The sequence below is a fragment of the Hyla sarda genome, chromosome 2, assembly GCF_029499605.1.
Source record: "Hyla sarda isolate aHylSar1 chromosome 2, aHylSar1.hap1, whole genome shotgun sequence".
NCBI lineage: Eukaryota > Metazoa > Chordata > Amphibia > Anura > Hylidae > Hyla > Hyla sarda.
This window is the reverse complement of record NC_079190.1, coordinates 48,354,464-48,379,964: the sequence shown is the minus strand read 5'-3', so window position 1 is coordinate 48,379,964 and position 25,501 is coordinate 48,354,464. Positions and strand designations below refer to the sequence as shown.

The 25,501-nt window shown below is 45.0% G+C and overlaps 1 protein-coding gene across 1 annotated transcript in view; it reads left to right on the top strand.

Moving 5' to 3' along the window:
- The first annotated feature begins 2,866 nt into the window (after nucleotides 1–2,866).
- Nucleotides 2,867–25,501, top strand: part of MICU2 (mitochondrial calcium uptake 2) — a 269,219-nt gene continuing 246,584 nt past the window's right edge. The window contains exon 1 of the mRNA XM_056561738.1: nucleotides 2,867–3,115. Within this exon, the coding sequence (XP_056417713.1) occupies nucleotides 2,915–3,115 (201 nt within the window). The 5' untranslated portion in view covers nucleotides 2,867–2,914. The remainder of the gene's footprint in view (nucleotides 3,116–25,501) is intronic.

Here is a 25,501-nt window from a genome sequence, read left to right as displayed (position 1 = left end):
CAATATAGATACACAATGGTGCTAAAATGCAGCATCAAAGTAAAAATTTGTCGTATCAATATGACTGGGATAGTGGTAATAACCCAGTGGTTAATACAGTCTGATACTAAAACACACTCTGGGATTGCTTATTAAAAGGTTATCCATGCCCCCTCTACATGTTTTGTTACGTCTTCAGGAGGGAAAGGGGCATCAACCTGTGCCGCCAACTAGCTCCCTATTTATGGGCTCAGTGACTGACTGATGACGCAGGCAGGTAAAGACACGCGACTGGCGAATATGTCCAGATGTTTATAAATAGATTGCAACAGTGATAGGTAAATGACACACTGCCACTGGAACTATGGTGCTGATAGGACAATTGGCAATCAGAGGGCGGCATTAATGGATGGCATTTATCTGAGCCCATGAATAGTTAGCTAGTTGGCGGCACAGGTTGATGTCAGTTTCCCTCCTGAAGACGTTACTGATGTAACGAAACATATAGAGGGGGCATAGATAACCTTTTAATAAGCAATCCCAGAGTGTGTTTATAGTGTGCTTTACTAAGAAGTGGACCTACAGGCCACGGATAATTGTTTACAGCAGATATTGATAAAATACACCTGAGGATTGTGTTTTTAAAGTGACTCTTTGTGTTAGCTTTTATTTAGCTTATTATAAAGTTTTAGGGTTGGGAAGTTAATAAGGGTATTAGTGACCAAGGGGTTACCCTTGGCCAATAGGTTTCAGATACCAGCTAGGAGTCAATAGGGAAATATAAAATGCCAAACCAGCTGGGACTATGTTTTTTTTTTTTTTTTGGGGGGGGGGGGGGGGGGGACGTTCAGAAAAATGTAATGTGGTGTTTTTCCATAGGAATCTTTGATAGAAATCCTTTATTCACATCATGAACGAATCCAAAAACTACATGTTGGGAGTGCAAAATGATGAGGTTTGGTTATGTCATGTTTTTTTTCCAATTGAAGCCTTAGGCTATGTTCACACGTTATGGATTTTCCATGATGTGTGTGTCACGATCACACCCTATCGGTCCAGCTAAGACGCTAGAAAGAGTGTGATGGTGCAAGGGTTAAGGCCACCAGACCTCTGGGTATCCACTACTAGTCCCAGCAAGTCACCAAGTTAACCCTTAGATAAACGTGTTTCCACCAGAGCTGCCTTCAGAAAGGTGAGCTCATATATTTAGAGATCAAAGACCAGAGCTGATTAATTAAACATTTAATCTGATAAAAGGTATCACAGTGCTATATATAAAAAAATAAACAAATGACATACAGTTACAAAAATATGAAAGAGTTTAGCAAGGCAAGTTCAGAAAACAAAAGATGAAGTTCTTACAGAATGATGGTATAGCCGTCCTTGTCAGTGAGAGTCCAGCTCTTGTCAGCTTTGGGCACAGCCTTCAACAGCAGTTGAGTCCAGCATTTTAAGTCTTATCTGCTTCTTTGAAGGGAAACTCCATTCCCCCCTCCCCTCTGATCCCGCCAGGTGGGGCATCTCTCTTCCTGACCCCTTATCAGTTTTATTATATGATGGGACCAGTTGCATGACTTCAAAGGAGATCCCAAACAGCCAGACCCCCAATAAAATGCAATATACAAACCCACACCTCACCCCCAGGTCTTAGTTTATACACAGATACAATTATAAAACACATGTATGTTTCCATAATCAGGCCTTGGGCCTGACAGTGTGAACATACCCTAAGACCGCACAGGAATGCGCCGTCTCATAGAAGGCTATGCATTTCGTGCGGAGTCAGCAGAAAGAATGAACACGGAATTTTCATGCCAGATGTTTCCGTGTGCACAGTGCAGCAAAATCCCATTAAATTCAACGGGACTCTGCTGCTCCAGAATCTCGGGTGGATTTCCAATGCTGAAATTCCGAACCTGTGAACATGGCCTTAGCGGATTCATTCTGAAAAGTGCGCAATCGGAGCTCCCGCATCAGGTGAAAAAAGCGGGAGACTGCTGTTGGGTTTTGCTTTGTGAACCTTGCGTGCACCATTTTATGTATCATATCTTTACAATCATTATATGAACTGCTCAATTTTTAGATCAGTGGGGGAGATGTATCAAAGCTATGTCCCGCATCAATATAGACCAAACTACAGAGGGTTAGGCCGGTCTATTGTGGGCCTAATTTATCAAACGTTGCACGGCTCTTGCTAAATTCTGCGCACGGACTTCGGGATCTATGCTTTAGACTGTATTTAAACCTGTTCCAGCACGGTCTGACATTTCAGCCGATGCGAGTTGTCGCTGAAAAGTCGCTTTTGATAAATTCAGCACCAATGCATCTTTCCGTCTAAGATAGACTAGAATGCATCATGTTCTAAAAATCCTCTAGAGCAAAAGTCGCAGAAATGTCGCACATATTTAGACTGCGACTTTCTGTGCGACAAATTTACACAGGAAAAAACACTCTAAATCTTTTTGATAAATCTCCCCCACTGTTTCCCAACCAAAATGCCTCCAGCTTTTGCAAAACTACAACTCCCAGCATGCCCGGACAGCCAAAGGCTGTCCGGGCATGCTGGGGGTTGTAGTTTTGCAACAGCTGGAGGTGTCCTGTTTGAGAAACACTGTCTAGTATTATCCTAATACTCTTGTGTCTGCTAGCTTTACACAGGACAGAACACACAATACAGCAGTGTTTCCCAAGGTGGTAGTTCTCCAGCTGCTGCAAAACTATAACAACAATCATTGCCCTGACAGCCATCCTGGAGGTTCTGCAGCAGCAGGAGCAGGAGGAGGAGGAGAGAGCCACACTGAGACAGCCCGCCAGGTGAGCAGCCACGCGCACGCGCAGTATCGCTAAGGCAGCTGCTGTGACGTCACGCACACTCACAGGTAACTGCTTCTCGCGAGAATTGAGCGGTCCGGTGACAGCTGACACTTCCGGGAAAATGGCGGCTTTGGGAAGGGGGCTCTCTGGTTTTGCTCGTAAATTGGTGGCCCTTGGGGGCCCTGGGATACGGATAACGACAAAAGCGACACGTATGGCTGGAGTGGCCCTGGCCGGTGCCGGGGCCGTGTATACGGGGATAATGCTGGTGAAGAGGAGCGGATACCAGAGCCCGGGAATAGTGATGCGGGTGTGCGCCCAGGTGAGTGCGGGCTCTGTGCTCACAGGACAGTGTTGTTATGACTGTGTTTACCATATCTGCATATAGGTGGAACTACAAGTCCAAGCGCAGCCTGTCATCCTGTGTGATGTGCATGGCCACTTGGGCTGTGTTCACACTGTTTTTGTTGCGTTTCCTCTTTTCTTTGGCAAACCCCCCCCCCCCCCACTTCTCACCAATGAAAACAACCACACAGTGTGAACACAGCCGTATGATTCATTCTGTTGAACGTCATTATAACTTGCACTTGTAGTGCATCACGAAATCCTCCAATCAGAGGTTGTGGAAATGTCACATGACTGATAATTTTTTTTTCTTTTATTAAGACAATTTCTACTTTTGCAACCAAATCTTCAATTTTCCCCCAGAATAGAAAAAGGAAGCAACACTACAAATGGTATATATATACAGCTCCTGTGCCGACTGATGTGTCTCCATGGTTACAGACTATAAACAAACCCAGATTTGTCTGATCCAGTTGTCAGGATTCTGCCGTAGACCACAATTAAAGTCAATGGGACTCTAAATTCCGTGCGGAACCTGTTTGTGGAGTACAAGAAATTCTGGAATTGTCAAATCTGCTGTCTAATTGGCAGAATGGAATGTGAGCACAGAAATTCCACCACGTCAACATAGCCCAGGGTTATGTTCACACAACGTATTTTCCTAATGGAATAATACTCTGCTCAGAAATTCCACTGTAGCAGAGTCCGATCGATTTCAAAGGGATTCTTCTGCACTGTGCACATGGTAAAATTTCTGCGGCTGAAATCCTGATTCTGGCATCTGAAGAAAGAGTAAACATGTCTATTCTTTCTGCGGATTCTGCAGGAATGCATTGCTGTCTATCAGATGACCCACTTCAGAGCCGTCCTAGCGCCCACCAGAACATTCAAATGTGCAGAATGTCAGCCTGTATTTTCCGGGAGTAAACATTCTGCACGTTTTCGGTCATGTGAATAATGCTTTAGGCTGTGCTTCCACTTGGCAGTTTTTTTATTTTTATTTTTTTTAATACTGCCACTGCAGTTATTGAGCCAAAGCCAGAAGTGCATTAAGAAGGAATGGGTAATATAAACAGAGGATTTATACTAGGGATCGGCCGATAATCACGATTTTGGGCATTATCGGTATCGGCAATTACCTTGCCGATAATGCCCCGCACCGCCCGCACCTCGTCGCACCCCCCCCCCCCCCACCGTAGTGCTGGGCGGTATACCGGTATGAACTGGATACCGATTTTTTTTTTTTTTTTTTTTTTCTCCCACGGTATGGATTTTTGCCCATGCCGCTATACCGGTCGGGCCCCTCCCCCACCCTCCGAGTCAATAAAAAAAAATTAAACTTACCCGTAATGGGGGTGGTCCGGGCCATCCATCCTTCCTGTAGTGTCCGGTGGCATTCCGGGTGGAGGGTGAACCGGTCCGGGCTGTCCTTCTCCGGGGTCCTCTTCTCCACTCCGGGCAGGCTCCGGCCTAGTAACGCTGCATAGACGCCGCTACGCCGTGACGTCAGGTGTGTCGCTGCGCAGCGGCGTCTATGCAGCTTTACTAGGCCGAAGCCTGCCCGGAGTGGAGAAGAGGACACCCGGAGAAGGACAGCCCGGACCGGACACTACTGGAAGGATGGATGGCCCGGACCACCCTCCCCAGACGGTCCCTGCAGCAACTGGGAAGGTGAGTCAGGGTTCTGGGATGGACAGGGGTCTGTATAATATACTATACCTACAGTAGGCCCTCTGGCTGTTGCAAAACTACAACTCCCAGCATGCCCGGACAGCCAACGGCTGTCCGGGCATGCTGGGAGTAGTAGTTTTGCAACAGCTGGAGGCACCCCTAGGCGCAACGGGGGGGAGCGGTGGTGGTGATAGGTCTCGGGACAGGCAGGGGGAGAGAAGCGGGTGGTGGCGGCGGTCTCTGGAACCGCAAAAGCCACTGCAGTGCATTGATTTAAAGCGCCCGCTTTAAATCAATGATCTGCAGCGGTGTCGCGGTGGGATAAATAGCCGATAACTTATACCGGAATATCGGTATAAGCTATCGGCCCTAACCTCCACCGATTATCTATATCGGCCCTAAAAAAACAATATTAGTCGATCCCTAATTTATACTACTTCTTACTGGATCCATTTCTGACTTTGGCTCAAATACTGTTGTAGCAGTTTTCCAGTAAAACGCCCAAAAAAACCTGTGTGGAAACCTAGCCTATGGCAGCGTTCTTACACGCAGTAAAGTTGTACATTTTAGAATTTTGAATCTGCGGATTTACAAGCAGGTTTTATGTCATTTTTATTGCATTGCAAAATCCACAACCTTAAATCCGCAGTAGATTTGGTGTACCTGAATACTCCCTAAGGCTATGTTCACACTAGTGCTGGGCAGTATGACCAAAAATGTATATCACTGTATTTTTCTAAACTATGGCGGTTTCACGGTATTTAACATTATTTTGCGGGGTTTGGAGGTCCTTAGTATAGGGTCAGGTGGTCGGGGGTCCTCACCATGGTACCCGGGGTCACCATGGTACCCGGGGTCTCGGTCAGGCCACCCGGTAACTCTCCTCCATGTCTCCACAGTTCTGCTCAAGTTTCCCGCGCCCGCCCGGAAGTCACGTGCCCGCCGGGAGTTGTAGTCCCCTCCCAGCTCCCCAAAGTCAGTCCAGTGCGGCTCGGACTACACTTCCCAGAGATGCTGTGCGGCCGGATGTTTCTCTACGCCATCACGCATTGGAGTTGGTTGCTATGGAAACGGTATTGCGGTATGTGAAAAATACATATCGTAAAGAAAAAACACACCGGTATTCGGTATGAACTGGTATACCGCCCAGCACTAGTTCACACGTTGGAATTTCCCAGTGGAATTCTGTTGAAGAATTCTACCGACATTTACTGCCCAATGTGATTCCGCAGTCCCATTCAGACATACAGAAAATCCACTTTCTGCAAAACTATAAAAACAGTCTTATGATTAGCAGAATCCTATTGAATTCTTGGGGCTGGTTTTGAGAACACAGAAATTCGAAATTCGGGTGGAATTGCGCAACTTTGCCGAACGGAATTTGTGTGGAGTTTTTACGCACGACACTTCAGTCTTTGTGTCATGTGACTGAAGTCACCATGTAGCCCAAACCATGTTGCAGTGCAACACAATTCATTAACATGACTTTGTGGTGCAAAACGGTGATCTTTGTGTCACATGACCAAAGTATCCGTGTAGCCTCAGCCTAAGTACACAGGTAATAATATTTGTTTTAACAAAACGTAGAAGTGAAAGAGGCACAGAGAAAAGCCATAATAGAAATAATTTTTTGTGGTTTGGGTAAAAATAGTGACCAGACTAATATGTGTACACAGCCATTGAGATTTTATTCATTCAAGTATTTTTGTAATGTGGGTTTCTTTGCTATTTTACATGCAATAAAAAAATATGAAGGTTGGAATAGGCCTTAAAGGGGTACTCCGGTGAAAACCTTTTTTCTTTTAAATCAACTGGTGGCAGAAAGTTAAACATATTTGTAAATTACTTCTATTTAAAAATATTAATCCTTCCAGTACTTATTAGCTGCTGAATGCTATAGAGGAAATTCCTTTCTTTTTGGAACACTGATGACATCACGAGCACAGTGCTCTCTGCTGACATCTCTGTCCATTTTAGCAACCATGCATAGCAGATGTATGCTAAGGGCAGCATGGTGGCTCAGTGGTTAGCACTGCTGCCTTGCAGTGCTGGGGACTTGGGTTCAAATCCCACTAAAGACAACAATAAATAAAGCATTATTATTATTATTATAATGACTTCAGCAGAGAGCACTGTGCTCGTGATGTCATCAGAGAGCATTCCAAGAAGAAAAGAATTTCCTCTGTAGTATTCAGCAGCTAATAAGTACAGGAAGGATTAAGATTTTTTAATAGAAGTAATTTACAAATATGTTTAACTTTCTGCCACCAGTTGATTTAAAAGAAAAAAGGTATTCACCGGAGTACCCCTTTAATACCTCAGTGCCTGATGAATGGGGTTATGGCCCCTTATACTTGATTTGGAAACAGTGATTGACTTACAAGGAATAACACAGCTGAATCTGCCATAGCCCTCATTTGAAGTCTCCGCACTAAGATCCCCACCTACAAAACATTGGTTCGGAAAACTCCAGCAGCTGCTCTTAACAACCACAGACTCCAGCTTTCCTTTTTTTAGAGACCCTGTGGATATTGAGTTGGGGGCTATGGGTAACTGTAACACTGGCACCAACTTAGCTCAGTGCACTTGTCTGTCTACATACCACGCTCCTTCAACGTCTTCAAGATATATTGCAGAACTGCTTAGACCCTTTCTGAAGTGAATGGGAGCTGGACTGCAGTATCATAGTATGGTCGCAGCGCATTATGTATGTGTGAACGTAACCTGATATGAGTTCTTAGTGTTTCCAGTAAATATGCCACATAGTGCAATAGTCAGGATTCCCATACTTGTAGGTAATGGGGCAGTGGCTTAAGATAAGGGGGGGGGGGGACATTTATCAAAGCATTTAGTATTTATTGTTGCTTAAAATTGTCGCAAAAAAGTCGCATATGTGACTACTCTATTTTTTGTGCGACTTTTTGATTGTGCAGTGCCCTAAGCAAAAAATTAATAAAATAAAAAAAAGAAAAAGAAACATGCTTACCAAAGCAAAAAGTGATTTTTGACTTGCAGTGGTCAGAGATTTATAAAGTGCGAAAGTCGCATCGCATGAAAAAACCTACTAAATTTACTCCAGCTCAGACATGGAGCAGAAAAGGCCACTACCAACGCAAAAAAAAAAAAAAAATAGTAATTATTGCTTACATGAAAGAAATTTATCAACAAGCTGAAACCAGTTGAAAAATAAGTCGCACATAAGCAAAAAAATAGTAAGAAGAAAAGAACTAAAAAAGAATACTTAAGCAAACATTGATAAATGTCCCCCATGGTTTTTAGAGGGACTTGTTTTTGGTGTCTGACTACAGAGCCCTGTAGGTTCTATCAGATAGTAACCATCTCACTAGAGATATTACTGTTTCCACAAAGAGCAGCTATCTGCATTGGTATATAGCGGAGCCCTTGTTCCTTGTTATGAAGTGAATGGTTCTGTGTCTTCTGTATAACACATTATTTTGGGAAGTAATTGCTTGAAACGTACAGCAGCTCTAAAGCTTTAGATAGAACTACTGTAAAATAGTCACAGCCAGATGTTCTATTATTTTTCCTATCCAGGGTCTGCTTGCAAGTGCCATGTTAAAGGGGTACTCCGCTGCCCTGCTTCCGGAGCTCTACTCCCCAGCATCCGGAAGTTTATTGTTCCGAACACTGTGTGCGGGCTTCCGTGTTCAGGGCCGCCCCCTCATGACGTCACCAACGAAGATCTATGGTAATGCAAATTAAAAGCCACGTGTGAACACAGCCTGGTATCTGCAACAAAGGGCATGCTGTTAGTAGTAGGGATCGACCGATTATAGGTATGGCCGATATTATCAGCCGATAATCACGATTTTGGGCATTATCGGTATCGGCAATTACCTTGCCGATAATGCACCGCACCGCGACCACCCCCCCCCGACCCACCGCGTCGCACCCCCCACCGTAGTGCTGGGCGTTATACCGGTATGAACTGGATACCGTTTTTTTTTCTCCCACGGTATGGATTTTTGCCCATACCGCTATACCGGTCGGGCCCCTCCCCCACCCTCCGAGTCAATAAAAAAAATTAAACTTACCCGTAATGTGGGTGGTCCGGGCCATCCATCCTTCGTGTAGTGTCCGGCAGCATTCCGGGTGGAGGGTGAACCGGTACGGGCTGTCCTTCTCCGGGGTCCTCTTCTCCACTCCGGGCAGGCTCCGGCCTAGTACGCTGCATAGACGCCGTGACGTCAGGTGCGTCGCTGCGCACGGGCGTCACTGCGCAGCGGCGTCTATGCTGCGTTACTAGGCCGGTGTGGAGAAGAGGACCCCGGAGAAGAAGTACAGCCCGGACCGCTTCACCCTCCACCCGAAATGCCGCCAGACACTACAGGAAGGATAGATGGCCCGGACCACCCTGACAGGTAGGGGGAGAGAAGCGGGTGGAGGCGGCGGCGGCCTATGGCACCGCAAAAGCCACTGCAGTGCATTGATTTAAAGCACCCGCTTTAAATCAATGATCTGCAGCGGTGTCGCGGGGGGATAAATAGCCGATAACTTATACCGGAATATCGGTATAAGTTATCGGCCCTAACCTCCACCGATTATCGCCCCTAAAAAACCGATATCGGTCGATCCCTAGTTAGTAGACGTGTTCAGACTAAATTGGCGGGTTCAGCCAGAATCAATGTACAGTGGTCCCTCAACATATGATGGTAATCCGTTCCAAATGAACCATCATTTGTTGAAACCATGTTGAGGGATCCGTGCAATGTAAAGTATAGGACAGTGGTCTTCAACCTGTGGACCTCCAGATGTTGCAAAACTACAACACCCAGCATGCTCGGACAGCCGTTGGTTGTCCGGGCATGCTGGGAGTTGTAGTTTTGCAACATCTGGAGGTCCACATTTTGAAGACCACTGGTAGAGGAAGTTGTACTCGCCTGTCCCCACCCCTCCGGACCGTCACCGCTCGTCACCGCTGCCCTGGATGTCACCCTCAATTGCTGTCGCCGCGTCCCCGGGTTGTCCCCGACTCTCCGGCAAGGCCTCTGCTTCCCCGGCATCTTCTCCCTCCGTCGCCGCCATCACTTCGTTACGCACGCCGCTCCTATTGGAAGACGGGACGGCGTGCGCAGCGACGTGATGACGACGATGGAGAGAGCCGACAATGCAGAGGATCCCGACGACGACGCGCCGGAGCCCCGAGGACAGGCAGGAGACCATCACCGGAGCACACGGGGCACAGTAAACAGCTATCCGGTGGCAGCTGAAGCAGTCTGCGCTGCCGGATAGCCATTCATGCGATGGCCCCGACATACAAAAGCATCGGATGTTGATGCTTCCTTCAACATGCGATGGCCTCATATGTTGAAATGATCGTATGTCGGGGCCGTTGTAGTTTGGGGGGGGGGGTGTTCACTGTAATGTGAATGATCGCTATAGTACATGACTGCAGAATCAGAATTGTTTCATATTTTATTTTAGATGAATTAAAATAAGAATACCTGTGGGAAGACAAAACGGTGTAGTTTGGGTCAATACTGGGAAAAGAAAAAAGGATATGAAACCCTATATTTATGTACTTGTGTCTGTCTTGGTAGCAGGGTTTCTCTCCTTCCCCCACCCTGATCCTTCCTTCGCTCGGACCTCTATTCTCCCTCCTCAGCTGGTCCTCCGCGTTTATTATCGCGCTCGTTTCATGGATATTTTGAAGTGTTGGGTCGAAGGATCAAACTTGCCGCGTCATAAACATAGAAGTAGCAGCTGCTGCTGTAATCCCAGCGCTACCAGCTTAATAAAGCGCTGGCCTAAATCTTTCCTGTTTTTATACTTCAGTTTGATACATGAGATGCCGCAGTTTAGGGATTTTGTAAGTTTGTTTCATACGGATCTTTCGTGGAAGTATTTTCTAATTGTGGATATTGAGCATAGAAGGAACAGCACAATTTTAGCTTTCTTAACTTGTATTATCTTTGATACATCCAATATCTCTTTAGTTTTTGCCTGCATGATATTTTGTTCTTTTATGTTTTTTTTTTTTCTCTTAAATGACATCAACCTTTTTACAGTATTTTGTGCTTGATAAAGCTTTATTGGGTACATCAGAATAGGAGGACAAAATAATCCCTTCCCTATACAGTCATGGTTGTAAATGTTGGCACCCCTGAAATTTTTCTAGAAAATGAAGTATTTCTCACAGAAAAGGATTGTAGTAATACATGTTTTGCTATACACATGTTTATTCCCTTTGTGTGTATTGGAACTAAACCAAAAAAGGGAGGAAAAAAACAAATTGGATATAATGTCACCAAACTCCAAAAATGGGCTGGAAAAAATTGTCACCCTTTCAAAATTGTGGGAAAAATAACATTGTTTCAAGCTTGTGATGCTCCTTTAACCCTTTAACGACGAAGGGCGTAAATGTACGTCCTGGTGACGTGGTACTTAACGCACCAGGACGTACATTTACGTCCTAAGCTTAGCCGCGGGCATCGGAGCGATGCCCGGATCATGCGCGGCAGGTCACAGCTGTTGATCGCAGCCAGGGACCCACCGGTAATGGCGGACACCCGTGATCCCGCGGATGTCCGCCATTAACCCCTCAGATGCCGTGATCAATACAGATCATGGCATCTGCAGCATTGCGGACACTAAAATAGATGATCGGATCGCCCGCAGCGCTGCGATCCGATCATCCTGCACGGCAGCCGGAGGTCCCCTCACCTGCCTCCCCTCCCCCAATAAAAATGTAAATTGTCCCATTTTCCCTATTTCACCCCCAAAAAGTGTTAAAATTTTTTTTATAATACATATTTGGTATCGCCGCGTACGTAAATATCTGAACTATTAAAATAAAATGTTAATGATACCGTACAGTGAATGATGTGAACGTAAAAAAAAAAAGTCCAAAATAGCTGCTTTTTTATAGCATTTTATTCCCCAAAAAATGAATAAATGTATTAAAAGTTTTATATAAGCAAATATGGTATCAATAAAAAGTACAGATCACGGCGCAACAAATGAGCCCTCATACCGCCGCTTATTCGGAAAAATGAAAAAGTTATGGGTCTTCAAAATAGGGGGATTTTAAACGCACTAATTTGGTTAAAAAGTTTGTGATTTTTTTTTTTTAAGCGCAACAGTAATAGAAAAGTATATAATCATGGGTATCATTTTAATCGTATTGTCCCAAAGAATAAATAACACATGTCATTTTTACTGTAAATTGTACGGCGTGAAAATGAAACCTTCCAAAATTAGCAAAATTGCGGTTTTCTTTTTAATTTCCCCACACAAATAGTATTTTTTTGGTTGCGCCATACATTTTATGGTAAAGTGAGTGATGGCATTACAACGGAAAACTGGTCGCGCAAAAAATAAGCCCTCATACTAGTTTGTTGAAGAAAATATAAGAGTTATGATTTTTTGAAGGCGAGTAGGAAAAAACAAAAACGTAAAAATAAAATTGTCTGCGTCCTTAAGGCCCAAATGGGCTGCGTCCTTAAGGGGTTAAACTCACCTGGGGCAAGTAACAGGTGTGGGCAATATAAAAATCACACCTGGAAGCAGATAAAAAAAGAGAGAAGTTCACTTAGTCTTTGCATTGTGTGTCTGTGTGTGTCACACTAAGCATGGACAACAGAAAGAGAAGAGAACTGTCTGAGGACTTGAGAACAAAAATTGTGGAAAAATATCAACAATCTCAAGGTTACAAGTCCATCTCCAGAAATCTAGATTTGCCTTTTTCCACCATGCGCTACATTTTCAAGAAGTTTGCAACCCATGGCACTGTAGCTAATATGCCTGGGTGTGGACGGAAGAGAAAAATTGATGAAAGGTGTCAACACAGGATAGTCTGGATGGTGGATAAGCAGCCCCAAACAAGTTCCAAAGATATTCAAGCTGTCCTGCAGGCTCAGGGAGCATAAGTGTCAGAGCGAACTATCCGTCGACATTTAAATGAAATGAAACGCTATGGCAGGAGACCCAGGAGGACCCCACTGCTGACACAGAGACATAAAAAAGCAAGAATACAATTCGCCAAAAATGAACTTTAGTAAGCCAAAATCCTTCTGGGAAAACGTTTTGTGGACAGATGAGACCAAGATAGAGCTTTTTGGTAAAGCACATCATTCTACTGTTTACTGAAAACTGAATGAGGCCTACAAAGAAAAGAACACAGTACCTACAGTGAAATATGGTGAAGGTTCAATGATGTTTTGGGGTTGTTTTGCTGCCTCTGGCACTGGGGGCCTTGAATGTGTGCAAGGCATCATGAAATCTAAGGATTACCAACAGATTTTGTGTCGCACTGTACAGCCCAGTGTCAGAAAGTTGGGTTTGCGTCCAAGATCTTGGGTCTTCCAGCAGGACAATGACCCCCAAACACGTCAAAAAGCAGCCAGAAATGGATGGCAATAAAGCACTGGAGAGTTCTGAAGTGGCCAACAATGAGTCCAGATCTAAATCCCATTGAACATCTGTGGAGAGATCTTAAAATTGCCATTGGGAAAAGGCGCCTTCCAATAAGAGAGACCTGGAGCAGCTTGCAAAGGAAGAGTGGTCCAACATTCCGGCTGAGAGGTGTAAGAAGCTTATTGATGGTTATAGGAAGCGACTGATTTCCGTTATTTTTTCCAAAGGGTGTGCAACCAAATATTAAGTTAAGGGCGCCAATAATTTTGTCCAGACCATTTTTTTGTTCCTTCAATTTTTTGGTTTAGTTCCAATACACACAAAGGGAATAAACACGTGTATAGCAAAACATGTGTTACTGCAATCCTTTCCTGTGAGAAATACCTCATTTTCTTGAAAAATTTCAGGAGTGTCAACATTTCCGGCCATTACTGTATGTCATGTTAAGGGTACGTTCACACATATGTAATCCACAATGGAAAATCTACAGCAGATTTTGTACATTTGAATGTACCCTAAAGGAGTATTCCAGAATAGTTTTTTTCCTTCTGCCTTTGAGCCCATGGTGCCAAGTTATAATCCAGAGTAATCTGCTTCTATTACCTCTGTACTCTACTTTGTCCCGTTTTTATGCACAAGACCCACACCTGGAAGTGCTTTAGTGCCAGTCTTTTTATTTTATTGTTATCTCGGACCTTACCCAGCATTCCATGCAGCCAGAGACAATATGTCATAAGTCACATGGTTTCCAAAGGGTGTGGCTATGCTGCATTGGATGGGTGGATAACACGGTGAAAGGGATTTACTGAAGTAATGCTATGCTAATGCTATAGCTAATGCTATAGCTAATGCTATCCACCCACCCACCCACTGCAGCATAGCCACACCCCCTGGAGACCATGTCACTTATGCCTCGGACTACATGGAATGCTGGGATAGGCCCAAGACAACAATAAAATAAAAACACTTGCCCAACAACACTTCCGAATGTGGGTCCTGTGTATGAAAACTCGACAAAGCAGCACACGGAATTGATAGGATATTACACTGGCTCAAAGGCCCCTTTGTAAGGAAACTGCGAAGATGACTTTCTGTGTGTTTCACCTATCAAAACCAAATGGCCACAAACCTTATTAGGCTAGGGCATTATGGGAACTTGGGCCATGACACAAGTCTCTGTGTACTCACCCTGAATTCTTCTACATCTCGGCTCGTGTAAGTGAATGGGGTTGCAATGCAACTTGCAAGTGGCCGCAGCAAAATTCAGGGAGAGAACCATAGCTATCTGTCTACATGACCCATGTTGCGGCCTTAGCCTTACAGAATGGCAGCAATTTGCAGTAAAAAAAAAACTGATAATTAGCCGAACGGCACATTATGAGTTATCTCACATTTTAACTCTCGTATTACCGGGGATTTCTCAAACTTTTTTTTTTACATTCCCTCAACTTTTTCTCCAGTTTTAAAACCTTTCATCTGTGGGAATCCATGGACTATGTTTCTTGTGTTACCTCAGTCCCTTCATGTCAAAAATGCCTAGAGCCCCTTCTTTATAGAAATCACTGGGGGCCACTCCCACCCCATGTAAACCCGCAGTGTTTTCTGTTCTAACCTTATGTGTCCAGTCTGCAGGCAGTCCTGCGTGCGGTGTCAGTCCCGGTGTTGTGGCTCCCGTCTGTCAGTACGTGTACAGCTGTGTCACTTTAATGAGGGTCTCCTGCGAGGAATCTCTTGTCAGTCGGAGGACTTGTTCTCGCTGTGATCTCATACAGAGCGCTCCACATGGATATTTTTAGATTTCCCTTGTCAACAGAGAAGGAAGCATTTCACCTATGTGACATCGTGTGATGCTCCTTGAGGTTTCTGGTCCTGGGGACCTATGTAGTGCAGGGGGTTCCTCCTGGAATCTTACAGGACCTTTTTGTCATTAAAAAACATATCAGTGGCCAACTAAAGGTTTTTCAAGTCATATGCCAGCATATGGTTTAACCCCTTAATGACTTCTCACTGTCTTTTTGATGGTGGGCACTGGAAGGCCTAAGTCTGCAGCAACATCTTTTTGGCGTCCCTACTTTATAGGGGTAATCCACTGCCCCAGTGTCCTGAACATTTAGTTCCGAATGCTTGGTAGGGGCTGCGGGGGTTGTGATATCACACCACGCCCCCTCAATGCAAGTCTATGGGAGGGGGCGTGACGTCAGTCACGCCCTCTCCCATAGACTTGCATTGAAGGGGTGTGACATCACGACACCCGCACCCAGCGTTCTGAACTAAATGTTTCGGAGGCTGTGGCAGTGGAGTACCCCTTTAAAGCTCTTGCAATGTAGCAGAAGCAAGTTTGGCGTCCAGCCAGGAACTTTGAGGGGAAGAAAGATGTAGCTTATAACAGTTTCCGTCTTTTCTTTCTTTCTTTCCAGTCTACATAGAGCTCAGAGAGCAATGGCGCTGCCTTTATTGGACCCAAGTGATGGCTGAGGTTTAGCAGACCTAAATAATTTTTGACAGTGAAGAGCACTGTGAATTTAAATATTTTTTTTTTTTTTTTAACTAGCTAAAATGGAGAATTGTCTAAAAACAAGTTGGGGCCCTTAAAGCAGTGATCCCAATGTTTTAACTTATCACCCCCTGCCCCATATCCTGTGGGCTTATTGGTGAAGCTCTGAGCACTGGGTCCCCTCTGTTTTCAAAATGGGGACATGACAAGTGCCCTTGCGTGAATGGAGCAGCAGCTACTCTTTACCTATCCAATAGATAGATGATATAATAATTAATAAAGTCGTCATTTCCTCAATAAGGGGTTAATAAAGTTCAATCTTTAAGGTGGGGAAAATTGTAAAGAAAATAAATTAAAATAAAGCTAATAAGAAAAAAAGCTTGTACAGCTATATAAAATTAAACCACGAAGACAGCCAGAATGTGACAATAAAAAAAGACTTAAGGCTAAGTAAACGATCTTCATTCTTAAAGGGTTAAGGAGTTCTAATAGGGCTCTTCATGTGTTCTCCCTCAGGATTTCCTCCTGTCGGCAGGTACCAGTCATTGTGATTGATGCTGATTTATAGTGATCAATTCTGTTGCATCTTTTGCTGTATTGTAATTGTGTGCGGAGTCCATGTGTGCGACCATCAAAGTCCTGACGTAGAATGATTGTGTCTGTGAAAAGTCCTGGTCTCCATCTTTGACTGATTTTGCATATTGCTTCTAAATAATATAGATGAGTTTATTTCTATGTTGGTGGGATTCGGCAGCCATCTTTAATGAGGGCAGACTGTGTTATCCTAGGTTGCTTGTATGTGCTATTATTACGGCTCGTGCTGATGACATAGTTGTGAAATACCTGCAGAGGGTGTGTCCTGGGCGCTGAGGGATATATTACAGTGACTTGTGCATTTTGAGCTCACAGCAGCTGTGGTATATTTAGAGTTATTAAATATAAGTAGAGGGACACAAGCTGCACTGCCTGTTTTTATGGATACAACACATAACAGTAGCAGAGATGAGCGAACTTACAGTAAATTCGATTCGTCACGAACTTCTCGGCTCGGCAGTTGATGACTTTTCCTGCATAAATTAGTTCAGCTTTCAGGTGCTCCGGTGGGCTGGAAAAGGTGGATAGAGTCCTAGGAGACTCTTTCCTAGGACTGTATCCACCTTTTCCAGCCCACCGGAGCACCTGAAAGCTGAACTAATTTATGCAGGATAAGCCATCAACTGCCGAGCTGAGAAGTTTGTGACGAATTGAATTTACTGTAAGTTCGCTCATCTCTAAACAGCAGCTTTAGAAACAGTATGCATTTACGGTACCAAAGTGTCATGGGCCTAGTGTACCAATGTTTTTTAGAAATGTCCTAATTCATCATCAATAAAGTCCTAATTCATCATTTTCACATACTGTATTAGAGAGTCTGAGTTGTTAAAGATGAATCCTCTTTTCAGGATCCTCTTCTCTTGGTCAGCATGGAGAGAGGTTACAAAGAGCATCTCTCAGACCTGGCCTGTCCTTCATCACTCGGACAACCCGTTTATTTATTTGAACTCTGTGTAATTCTTAAATGGTCACTCTCATTAAAACTAATTTTTGCTATTGAACTCCATGTGGTAAATAAAACACTTTATAATGTACTTAGTTAAAACAGAGAAAACTTATATATTTTTTCTTTTTTTTTTCTTTATTGGTTTAAAAAAGCTGCCACTAGGTGTCTCCCTACTTGTCTAGAGCGCCCAAAATCAGGAAATGCTGAGGGGTGTGTGCAGCCTTATCCAATCATAGCTCATCTCACTCTGAACTGCTCTGGGCTGTGTAGCACAGTGAAGGAGGAAGTTCTCCCCTGTATGGCTTCAGATGATGTGACGCCTGCTAAGGAAAGCCCCTTCCCAGTCTGTGAATCTGACTGAGCAGAAAATACAGAGAAATATCAAGGTAGAAAACTAAAAAATAATAAATATAAAGGCAGGGGGTGGTTTATCATGATGGGGGCAGTGACCTGGGAGGATTATAAAATTTAACAAGATCATGACAGGTTCTCTTCAACTTCCTCTGTGGAGACAGCTGATCACTGGAAGATTGCAGCAGCGATACTTTGTGTCCAGCTTATTGTGACCCTTCTAACAAGTAGTGATTATCCAAAGTAGAAGCCAGAGATACCTGGGTAATTTTTTTATAGTACAGTGACCCCATTGACCTACGATGGCCCCGACATACGATAATTTCAACATGCGATGGCCTCTGAGAGGCCATCGCATGTTGAAGGCAGCATCAACATACGATGCTTTTGAATGTTGGGGCCATCGCATAAACGGCTATACGGCAGCGTAGACTGCTACAGCTGCTGCCGGATAGCCGTTTACGGTGCCCCGTGAGCTCCGGTGATGGTCACTTACCTGTCCTCGGGGCTCCGGCGTGTCTTCGGGATCCTCTGCATTGTCGGCGCTCTCCATCGTCATCACGTCGCTGCGCACGCCGTCATCCAATAGGAGCGGCGTGCGGAGCGACGTTATGGCGGCGACGGAGAACGAGGATGCCGGGGAAGCAGAGGCCTTGCTGGAGCATCAGGGACACCCCGGGGACGCGGCGACAGCGATGGAAGGCGACATCCCGGGCAGCGGTGACGGTCCAGAGCGGCGGGGACAGGTGAGTACAACTTCCTCTAAAAGTGGTCTACAACCTGCGGACCTCCAGATGTTGCAAAACTACAACACCCAGCTGGGTGTTGTAGTTTTGCAACATCTGGAGGTCCGCAGGTTGTAGACCACTGTCCTATACTTTACATTGCACGTATCCCTCAACATACGATGGTTTCAACAAACAATGGTCCGTTTGGAACAGATTAACATCGTATGTTGAGGGACCACTGTACAACTCTTCTTAAATCTGCAGGCAGTTTTTACCCTTGCTTAATATGGATGCGTCTTTGCTTCTATATTGCAGCCACAAGTCCCAAATGACATCTGTCGGCTCAAGTCATCAGACCTGTGATCATCTTGCGGTTGTAATACAGATGTCGAGATGCGTCTATATTAAGTTAGTTTGAAACCAGCCTAATGCAGGTTTAAAGGGGTACTCCACTGCCCCAGCGTTTGGAACATTTTGTTCTGAACGCTGGGTGCGGGCTACGGAGGTTGTGACGTCATGGCCATGCCCCCATGACATCACGCCACTCCCCCTCAATGCAAGTCTATGGGAGGGGGCGTGGCGGCTGCTATGCCCCCTCCCATAGACTTGCATGGAGGTGGCGTGACTTGACGTCAGTCGGCAGTTTTAAGCTACCAAAGCTGCTGACTGACCCCATAAAGACGTTGGGGAGGGAAATCATGCTTTAGGGTTTGGTCATGTAGCCTTCACTCCTGAGATAAAAGCTGTTCTGTGCCCCAGCTGCCATGAGTGTCAGAGAGGTGGGTTCTTCCTTTTTGGTGCATAAAGCTTTCTGCATTGACAGCATTTCCAGCCCTTCCCCTCAGCCACGATTAACAACCATAGCCATCCTCTGATTGGATGCGAGAAGTGCCAGTCATAAAGGAGAGGCGGTGCCAGGACAGGTCTCAATGCAGGGTGCTCGCCTACCTCTTTGACGCTCACTGGGGCAAAGAACAGCATTTATCTTCAAGGGGCCCCTGGATGTTTTTCTAGAGAAATATAATATCACAGGCCCTATAGGATGCATCGGCATATAAGACGCACCCAATTTTAAAGGTGCAAAATGTAGAAAAAAAAGATTCTGAACCCAACAGTGATCTTCAACCTGCGGACCTCCAGATGTTGCAAAACTACAACTCCCAGCATGCCCGGACAGACGTTGGCTGTCCGGGCATGCTGGGAGTTGTAGTTTTGCAATATCTGGAGGTCCTCAGGTTGAAGACCACTGGATAGGAGGTAATACTCACGTGTCCCCCCCCGTTCCGGACCTGTCACCGCTGCCCTGGATGTCGCTCCATCGCTGTCGCCGCATCCCCGTGGTGTCCCCGACGCTCCGGACGTCTTCTTCCCCGGGATCCACGCTCTCCGTCGCCGCCATGACGTCGCCATCATCCCGTCGCTACTCACGCCGCTCCTATTGGATGACGGGGCGGCTTGTGCAACGACATGATGACGTCGAAGGAGAGCGCCGGCCATGAAGGGGATCCCGGCACGGAGCAGACACCGAGGAGGCAGGTAAGGTCCCTCCCGGTGTCCTGTAAGCTGTTCGGGACGTTGCGATTTCACCACAGCGGTCCCGAACAGCCTGACTGAGCAGCCGGGTTAGTGTCACTTTCCCTTCAGACGTGGCGGTCAGCTTTGATCGCCGCGTCTGAAGGGTTAATACAGGGCATCACCGCGATCGGTGATGTCCTGTATTAGCCGCGGGTCCCGGCTGTTGATGGCCGCAGGGACCGACCCGATAGGTGTGTATTTGCCGTATAAGACGCACCAATTTTTCCCCCCCAATTTTTTGGGGAAGAAAAAGTGCATCTTATACGGCGAAAAATACGGTAACAATCTCTCCCCTTAACAAAGGGGGTCTTGGCACTTTTGGTAGCTCATAACTGCTGACAATTCCCAAAATATTTATTATTCATATAGTGGCAAAAAAAATTGTTGGAGTTCTGTCTGGGCTGCCTCTCTCCTTTTGAATTGTACATCCTTGTAGTAACATGAACCCTCTAACTTACTAGAATATCTAATGGGTCCCAGTTAAGTGGGGTCTTTCAGTATGTTTTTTTTTATATTGTGGGAGGAACACAAAGAAATATAGGGAGAACATACAAACTCTTTGCAGATCCTTGGAGGGATTTGAACCTAGGGCCCCATCACTGCAAGGTATCAGTGCTATCCATTGAGTCACTGTGCTGCATTCACAATTTTGCAGACTCCAGAGCTCAACTCTTCCAGCTCTTCCATGTAAAGCATGCTGTGGTGCTCTTCAATTTGGGATATGCATTAAGCAATGACTTAGGCTGGGTTCATACCACGTTTTGTTAAATACGGTTCCCGTATACGGCTGGGAGGAGGGGGGCGGGGCTTAATCGAGGCGCCCGCACTCAGCTGTATTCCGAAACCGTATTTAATGTATGTCTATGAGCCGACTGGAGTGAACCGCAGGCTCCGGTCGGGTTCGTTTTCGGCCGTACGCGGTTTCCCGACCGTAGGCAAAAACGCGGTCGACCACGTTTTTGCCTGCGGTCGGGAAACCGCATACGGCTGAAAACGAAGCCGACCAGAGCCTGCGGTTCACTCCAGTCGGCTCATAGACATGCATTAAATACGGTCCCCGAATACGGCTGAGTGCGGGCGCCGCAATTAAGCCCCACCCCCCTCCTCCCAGCCGTATACGGGAACCGTATTTAACAAAACGTGGTGTGAACCCAGCCTAAGCTGTTTGGGGTGAGCCTGTATACATGTCAACTTGTCCCATTGGAGAAGGATCCAAACAACATAAGTAATGCTCTGAATTTCTAGAAGTATTAGTAAAGGTTTTTTCCATAATTGAGTAAGGTCACCTGTATACTGATATATAGAATCATGTCTCGCCAAGCAACACTTGCACAGCTTTAGAAAGGTCACTAGGGTTGTGTTAGGCGCAGACGTCAGACACATTTACATAGCGATGCCCTGGCTTTCATTAAGCTAGAACCCCCCCCGCCTCAGTGACTAAGAAGGTTTTTGGACTGAGGTAAATTCTGTAGCGTTCCCTCAGATGTGAGGCTGATAATAAAGGCCTCGCAGGCAGTAATCAGCGGCGCTCCTCCCCGCTCTGATTGTGTCTGTGATACCGCTGTAGTCATGTTGGACCGGCCAAAACCTTCCAATCTTTGATTTTAAGTGTGGCAGAAATCTTACCAGCCCTGCCGAACTGTAAACAATAAAATAGTCAATCTGGGAACAGAGCGCATATATGAATCCTAAAACTCAGTGATTAAAGCTTTTATGGAGCAATGCAAATTAATTGTAGCTTTTGGGGTTTTGCATGTGTTGGACTGGAGCGTGAAATGAAAAGGATCTGTATTAAGCTGCCAGTGCCAAGTCATCAGTGAGCGTATTAAGAGAAGAGGGGTAAGGAGCAGGGTTCCGAGCACTTTATACCGATTTCTACTACAGATGGATGACTCTTTCTGCACAGCATCACTTTCAATTTACAGTGGTTTCTTTTGACTAGTCTGCTTTATACTTTACAATAATTGTTTAAAGGGGTACTCCGACCCTAGACCTCTTAAACCCCTATCCGCGATCTCACCTGCAGCACCCCCTGTCATTAGTGTATGGAGCGAGCTTTGCTCCGTGCATGATGACTGGCGAGGCAGGGGCTGGAGGATCGTGACGTCACAGCCCCACCCCAAGTTACAACACACTCCACCCCCTTAATGCAAGTCAATGGGAGGGGGGGGTGGTGGACGTCATGCCCTTCTCCCATAGACTTGTATTGAGGGGAGTCGTGACGTCATGATGGGGCGGAGCCACGATGTAACGATCCTCCAGTCCCTGCATCGCCAGTCATCATGCACGAGCGAAGCTCGTTCCGTGCACTGATGACGGGAGGTGCTGCAGGAGAGCGTTGGGACCCCGCGATCAAACATCTTATCCCCTATACTTTTGGATAGGGGAGAAGATGTCTAGGGGCGGAGTACCCCTTTAAGGCATGGCAGCCATATAATCACACTCGTAACAGATTTGCTGCAGATTTTCTCCAGGTTTCCGCAGCCTATTAGGGTATGTTCACACGGCAGAATGTCTGTGCGGAATTCTGCATAAATATTTTGCATGGACATTCCACACCAGCAGGGTCCAATTGATTTTAATGCGATTCTGCTGCTCTGTTCTCATGGCAGAATTTCCGGGGCAGCAAAAACATTCAACCTGTTCAATGTTTTTGCAGATTCCACTCGGAAATGTATTGCCATCTATGAGACTATGCATTTGTCATGCTCTGTCATGCTCTGCCGGTTCTCAGCTTAAAGGGTACCTCTCATCAAATAAACGTTTGATATATTTTAGATTAATGAATGTTGAATAACTTTCCAATAGCATGTTAATGAAAAATATGCTTCTTTCTATTGTATTTTTCCCGATCAGTCCTGTCAGCAAGCATTTCTGACTCATGCTGGAGTCCTAAACACTCAGAGCTGCCAGCCTGCTTTGTTCACAGCCAAACAGGCTGTGAACAAAGCAGGCTGGCAGCTCTGAGTGTTCTCCTTTGTGAACAAAGCAGACTGGCAGCTCGTAGTGTTTAGGACTCCAGCATGAGTCTGAAATGCTTGCTGCCAGGACTGGTAGGGAGACCCCTAGTGGTCATTTCTTCAAAGTGGAAAATTAAATATAAAGAAGCATATTTTTTAATAACATGCAATTGTAAAGTTATTCTGCATACATTAATCTATAATATATCAAAGGTTTTTTTGATGAGGTACCCTTTAAAGTGGACTTTCCGCACAGAAATTTTCCATGCCGACATTCCGCCATGTGAACAAACTTTAAAGTGCACTCGTGCAAACACTGGAGGAATTTTCCATGAGATTTTAAAATTGCATAGACTTTGCAATTTCTTAATTTGTTGGGGAAGAAAGAGACAGTTTAAATTTTGCAATGTTATGTGGAAGTAAGACCAGGCACAGCACCAATAAAATCCAACATTGAGAAGTGCGGACTGCGGGGTAGGACCACTGGTGTGGCACGGGCTGGGGTGTTCAAAACATCTGATAGCAAGCAGTGCAAGCATACATAGTAGAAGAATGAATATAGGTGAAGCACTCACCAGTTCAGATTGTACCTTAAAAAGCTTCTTTATTGCTTGTCAAAGTCCAGACATAGATACACAGCAGGAAGATACGAGACAGACAGGGAGTGCGGATTGGTAATGACCGTTTCTCACCAAACAGGTGCTTCTTCCGACCTCCATGGAGGCCTGAAGAGGCACCTGTTTGGTAAAAAACAGTTGTTGCCAGTCCACGCTCCCTGTTTGTCTTGTGTCTCCCCGCTGTATCGTTGTTTATGTCTGGACTTTGACATGCAATAAAGAAGTTTTGTATGGTACAATCTGAACTGGTGAGTGCTTCACCTATATTCATTCTTTTATTATGATTTATGTATCGCACAGTTCAAATTTTGTTGTGGATTTTGACCAAGCCTATCTCTGGATCCAAGTCAGATTAAAGTTTGAATCTGTAAAGTTTTGATCAGTTGGGGTCTCAGTGATGAGACCCCTCTCGATTATGAGAACGAGCAGGGAGAAGTGCACTTGGCTCACAGTGATCTCTGTCAAATGCTACAAAACCTGCATCACGAAGGAGAAAAATTACGGGCAGTTTTTTGGGGCATTTTATTTATTTATTAATTTTCAGGCTAAAAACAAAAAGTTTGTTAGTAACCTTACAGTGTACCTGTCGTCAACAAAAACTTTTTATATACTGTAGATAATACCATTACATGTATATTTGTAATATATATTGGTTAAAAATTGTGTATATTTTTGTCCCTGCAGCTATTGCCTGTGTGTCTCTATGAGGAGTCCAAATACAGGAAGTGAGGGCAGGACAAGCAGGGTTCTGTGCAGTAAGAAAAAGCATGACAGCGTGCACTGATGCTCTATAACAGTGGTCTTCAACCTGCGGACCTCCAGATGTTGCAAAACTACAACTCCCGGACCTCCAGATGTTGCAAAACTACAACTCCCGGACCTCCAGATGTTGCAAAACTACAACTCCCAGCATGCCCGGACAGCCGTTGGCTGTCCGTGCATGCTGGGAGTTGTAGTTTTGCAACATCTGGAGGTCCACAGGTTGGAGACCACAGCTCTATAACATGCTCCTGGCTCATACATCAGGATGATTGACAAGCTAGGAGTCTGCACAGATCCCTGCTTGTCCCACCCTCACTTCCTGTTTTGGACTCATCATAGAGACACACAGACAATAGCTTCACCCAAAAATATACACAATTTTTAACCAATGTATATTACAAATATACATATAATGGTATTATCTACATTATATCAAAAGTTTTTTTGTTGACGACAGGTACACTTAAAGGGGTACTCCGGTTAAAAAATGTTTATTTTTTTAATCAACTGGTGCCAGAAAGATAAACAGATTTGTAAATTCCTTATATTAAAAAATCTTAATCCTTCCTGTACTTATTAGCTGCTCAATACTACAGTGGAAATTTTTTTCCGTTTGAAACACAGAGCTGTCTGCTGACATCACGAGCACAGTGCTCTCTGCTGACATCTCTGTCCATTTTAGGAACTGTCCAGAGTAAAAGGAAATCCCCATAGCAAACATATGATGTTCTGGACAGTTCCTAAAATGAACAGAGATGTCAGCAGAGAGCACTGTGCTCATGATGTCAGCAGAGAGCTCTGTGTTTCAAAAACAAATAATTTCTGCTGTAGTATTCAGCAGCTAATAAGTACAGGAAGGATTAAGATTTTTTAATAGAAGTAATTTACAAATCTGTTTAACTTTCCGGCACCAGTTGATTTAAAAAAATATATATAAAAAAAAATAAAAAAAAGTTTTTCACCGGAGTACCCCTTTAACTGATCAGTAGAGCATATGAACATCGAAGTGGGTATTCCCCTCTGCTCTGGAACACCTCTGCGAGTCAGAACCCCCACCAGCCAGACATTTATGGCTTCACAATAATATATATGTATGTGTCCCATAGAGAAAATCCACATAAGCTGATTACTGTAGATTCGGCGTCTCTAACCCTGAAAATCAGCAGTTAACATCGGGAAACCTGTTTCGGGCTATTGTGGGTGTTTAGCTCGATAAAGATGGGCAAACGGCAGTAAACAGCAGTTAGAGACAGTGACACAGTTCAAATACAGGGCTTCTCCTGTTGTTT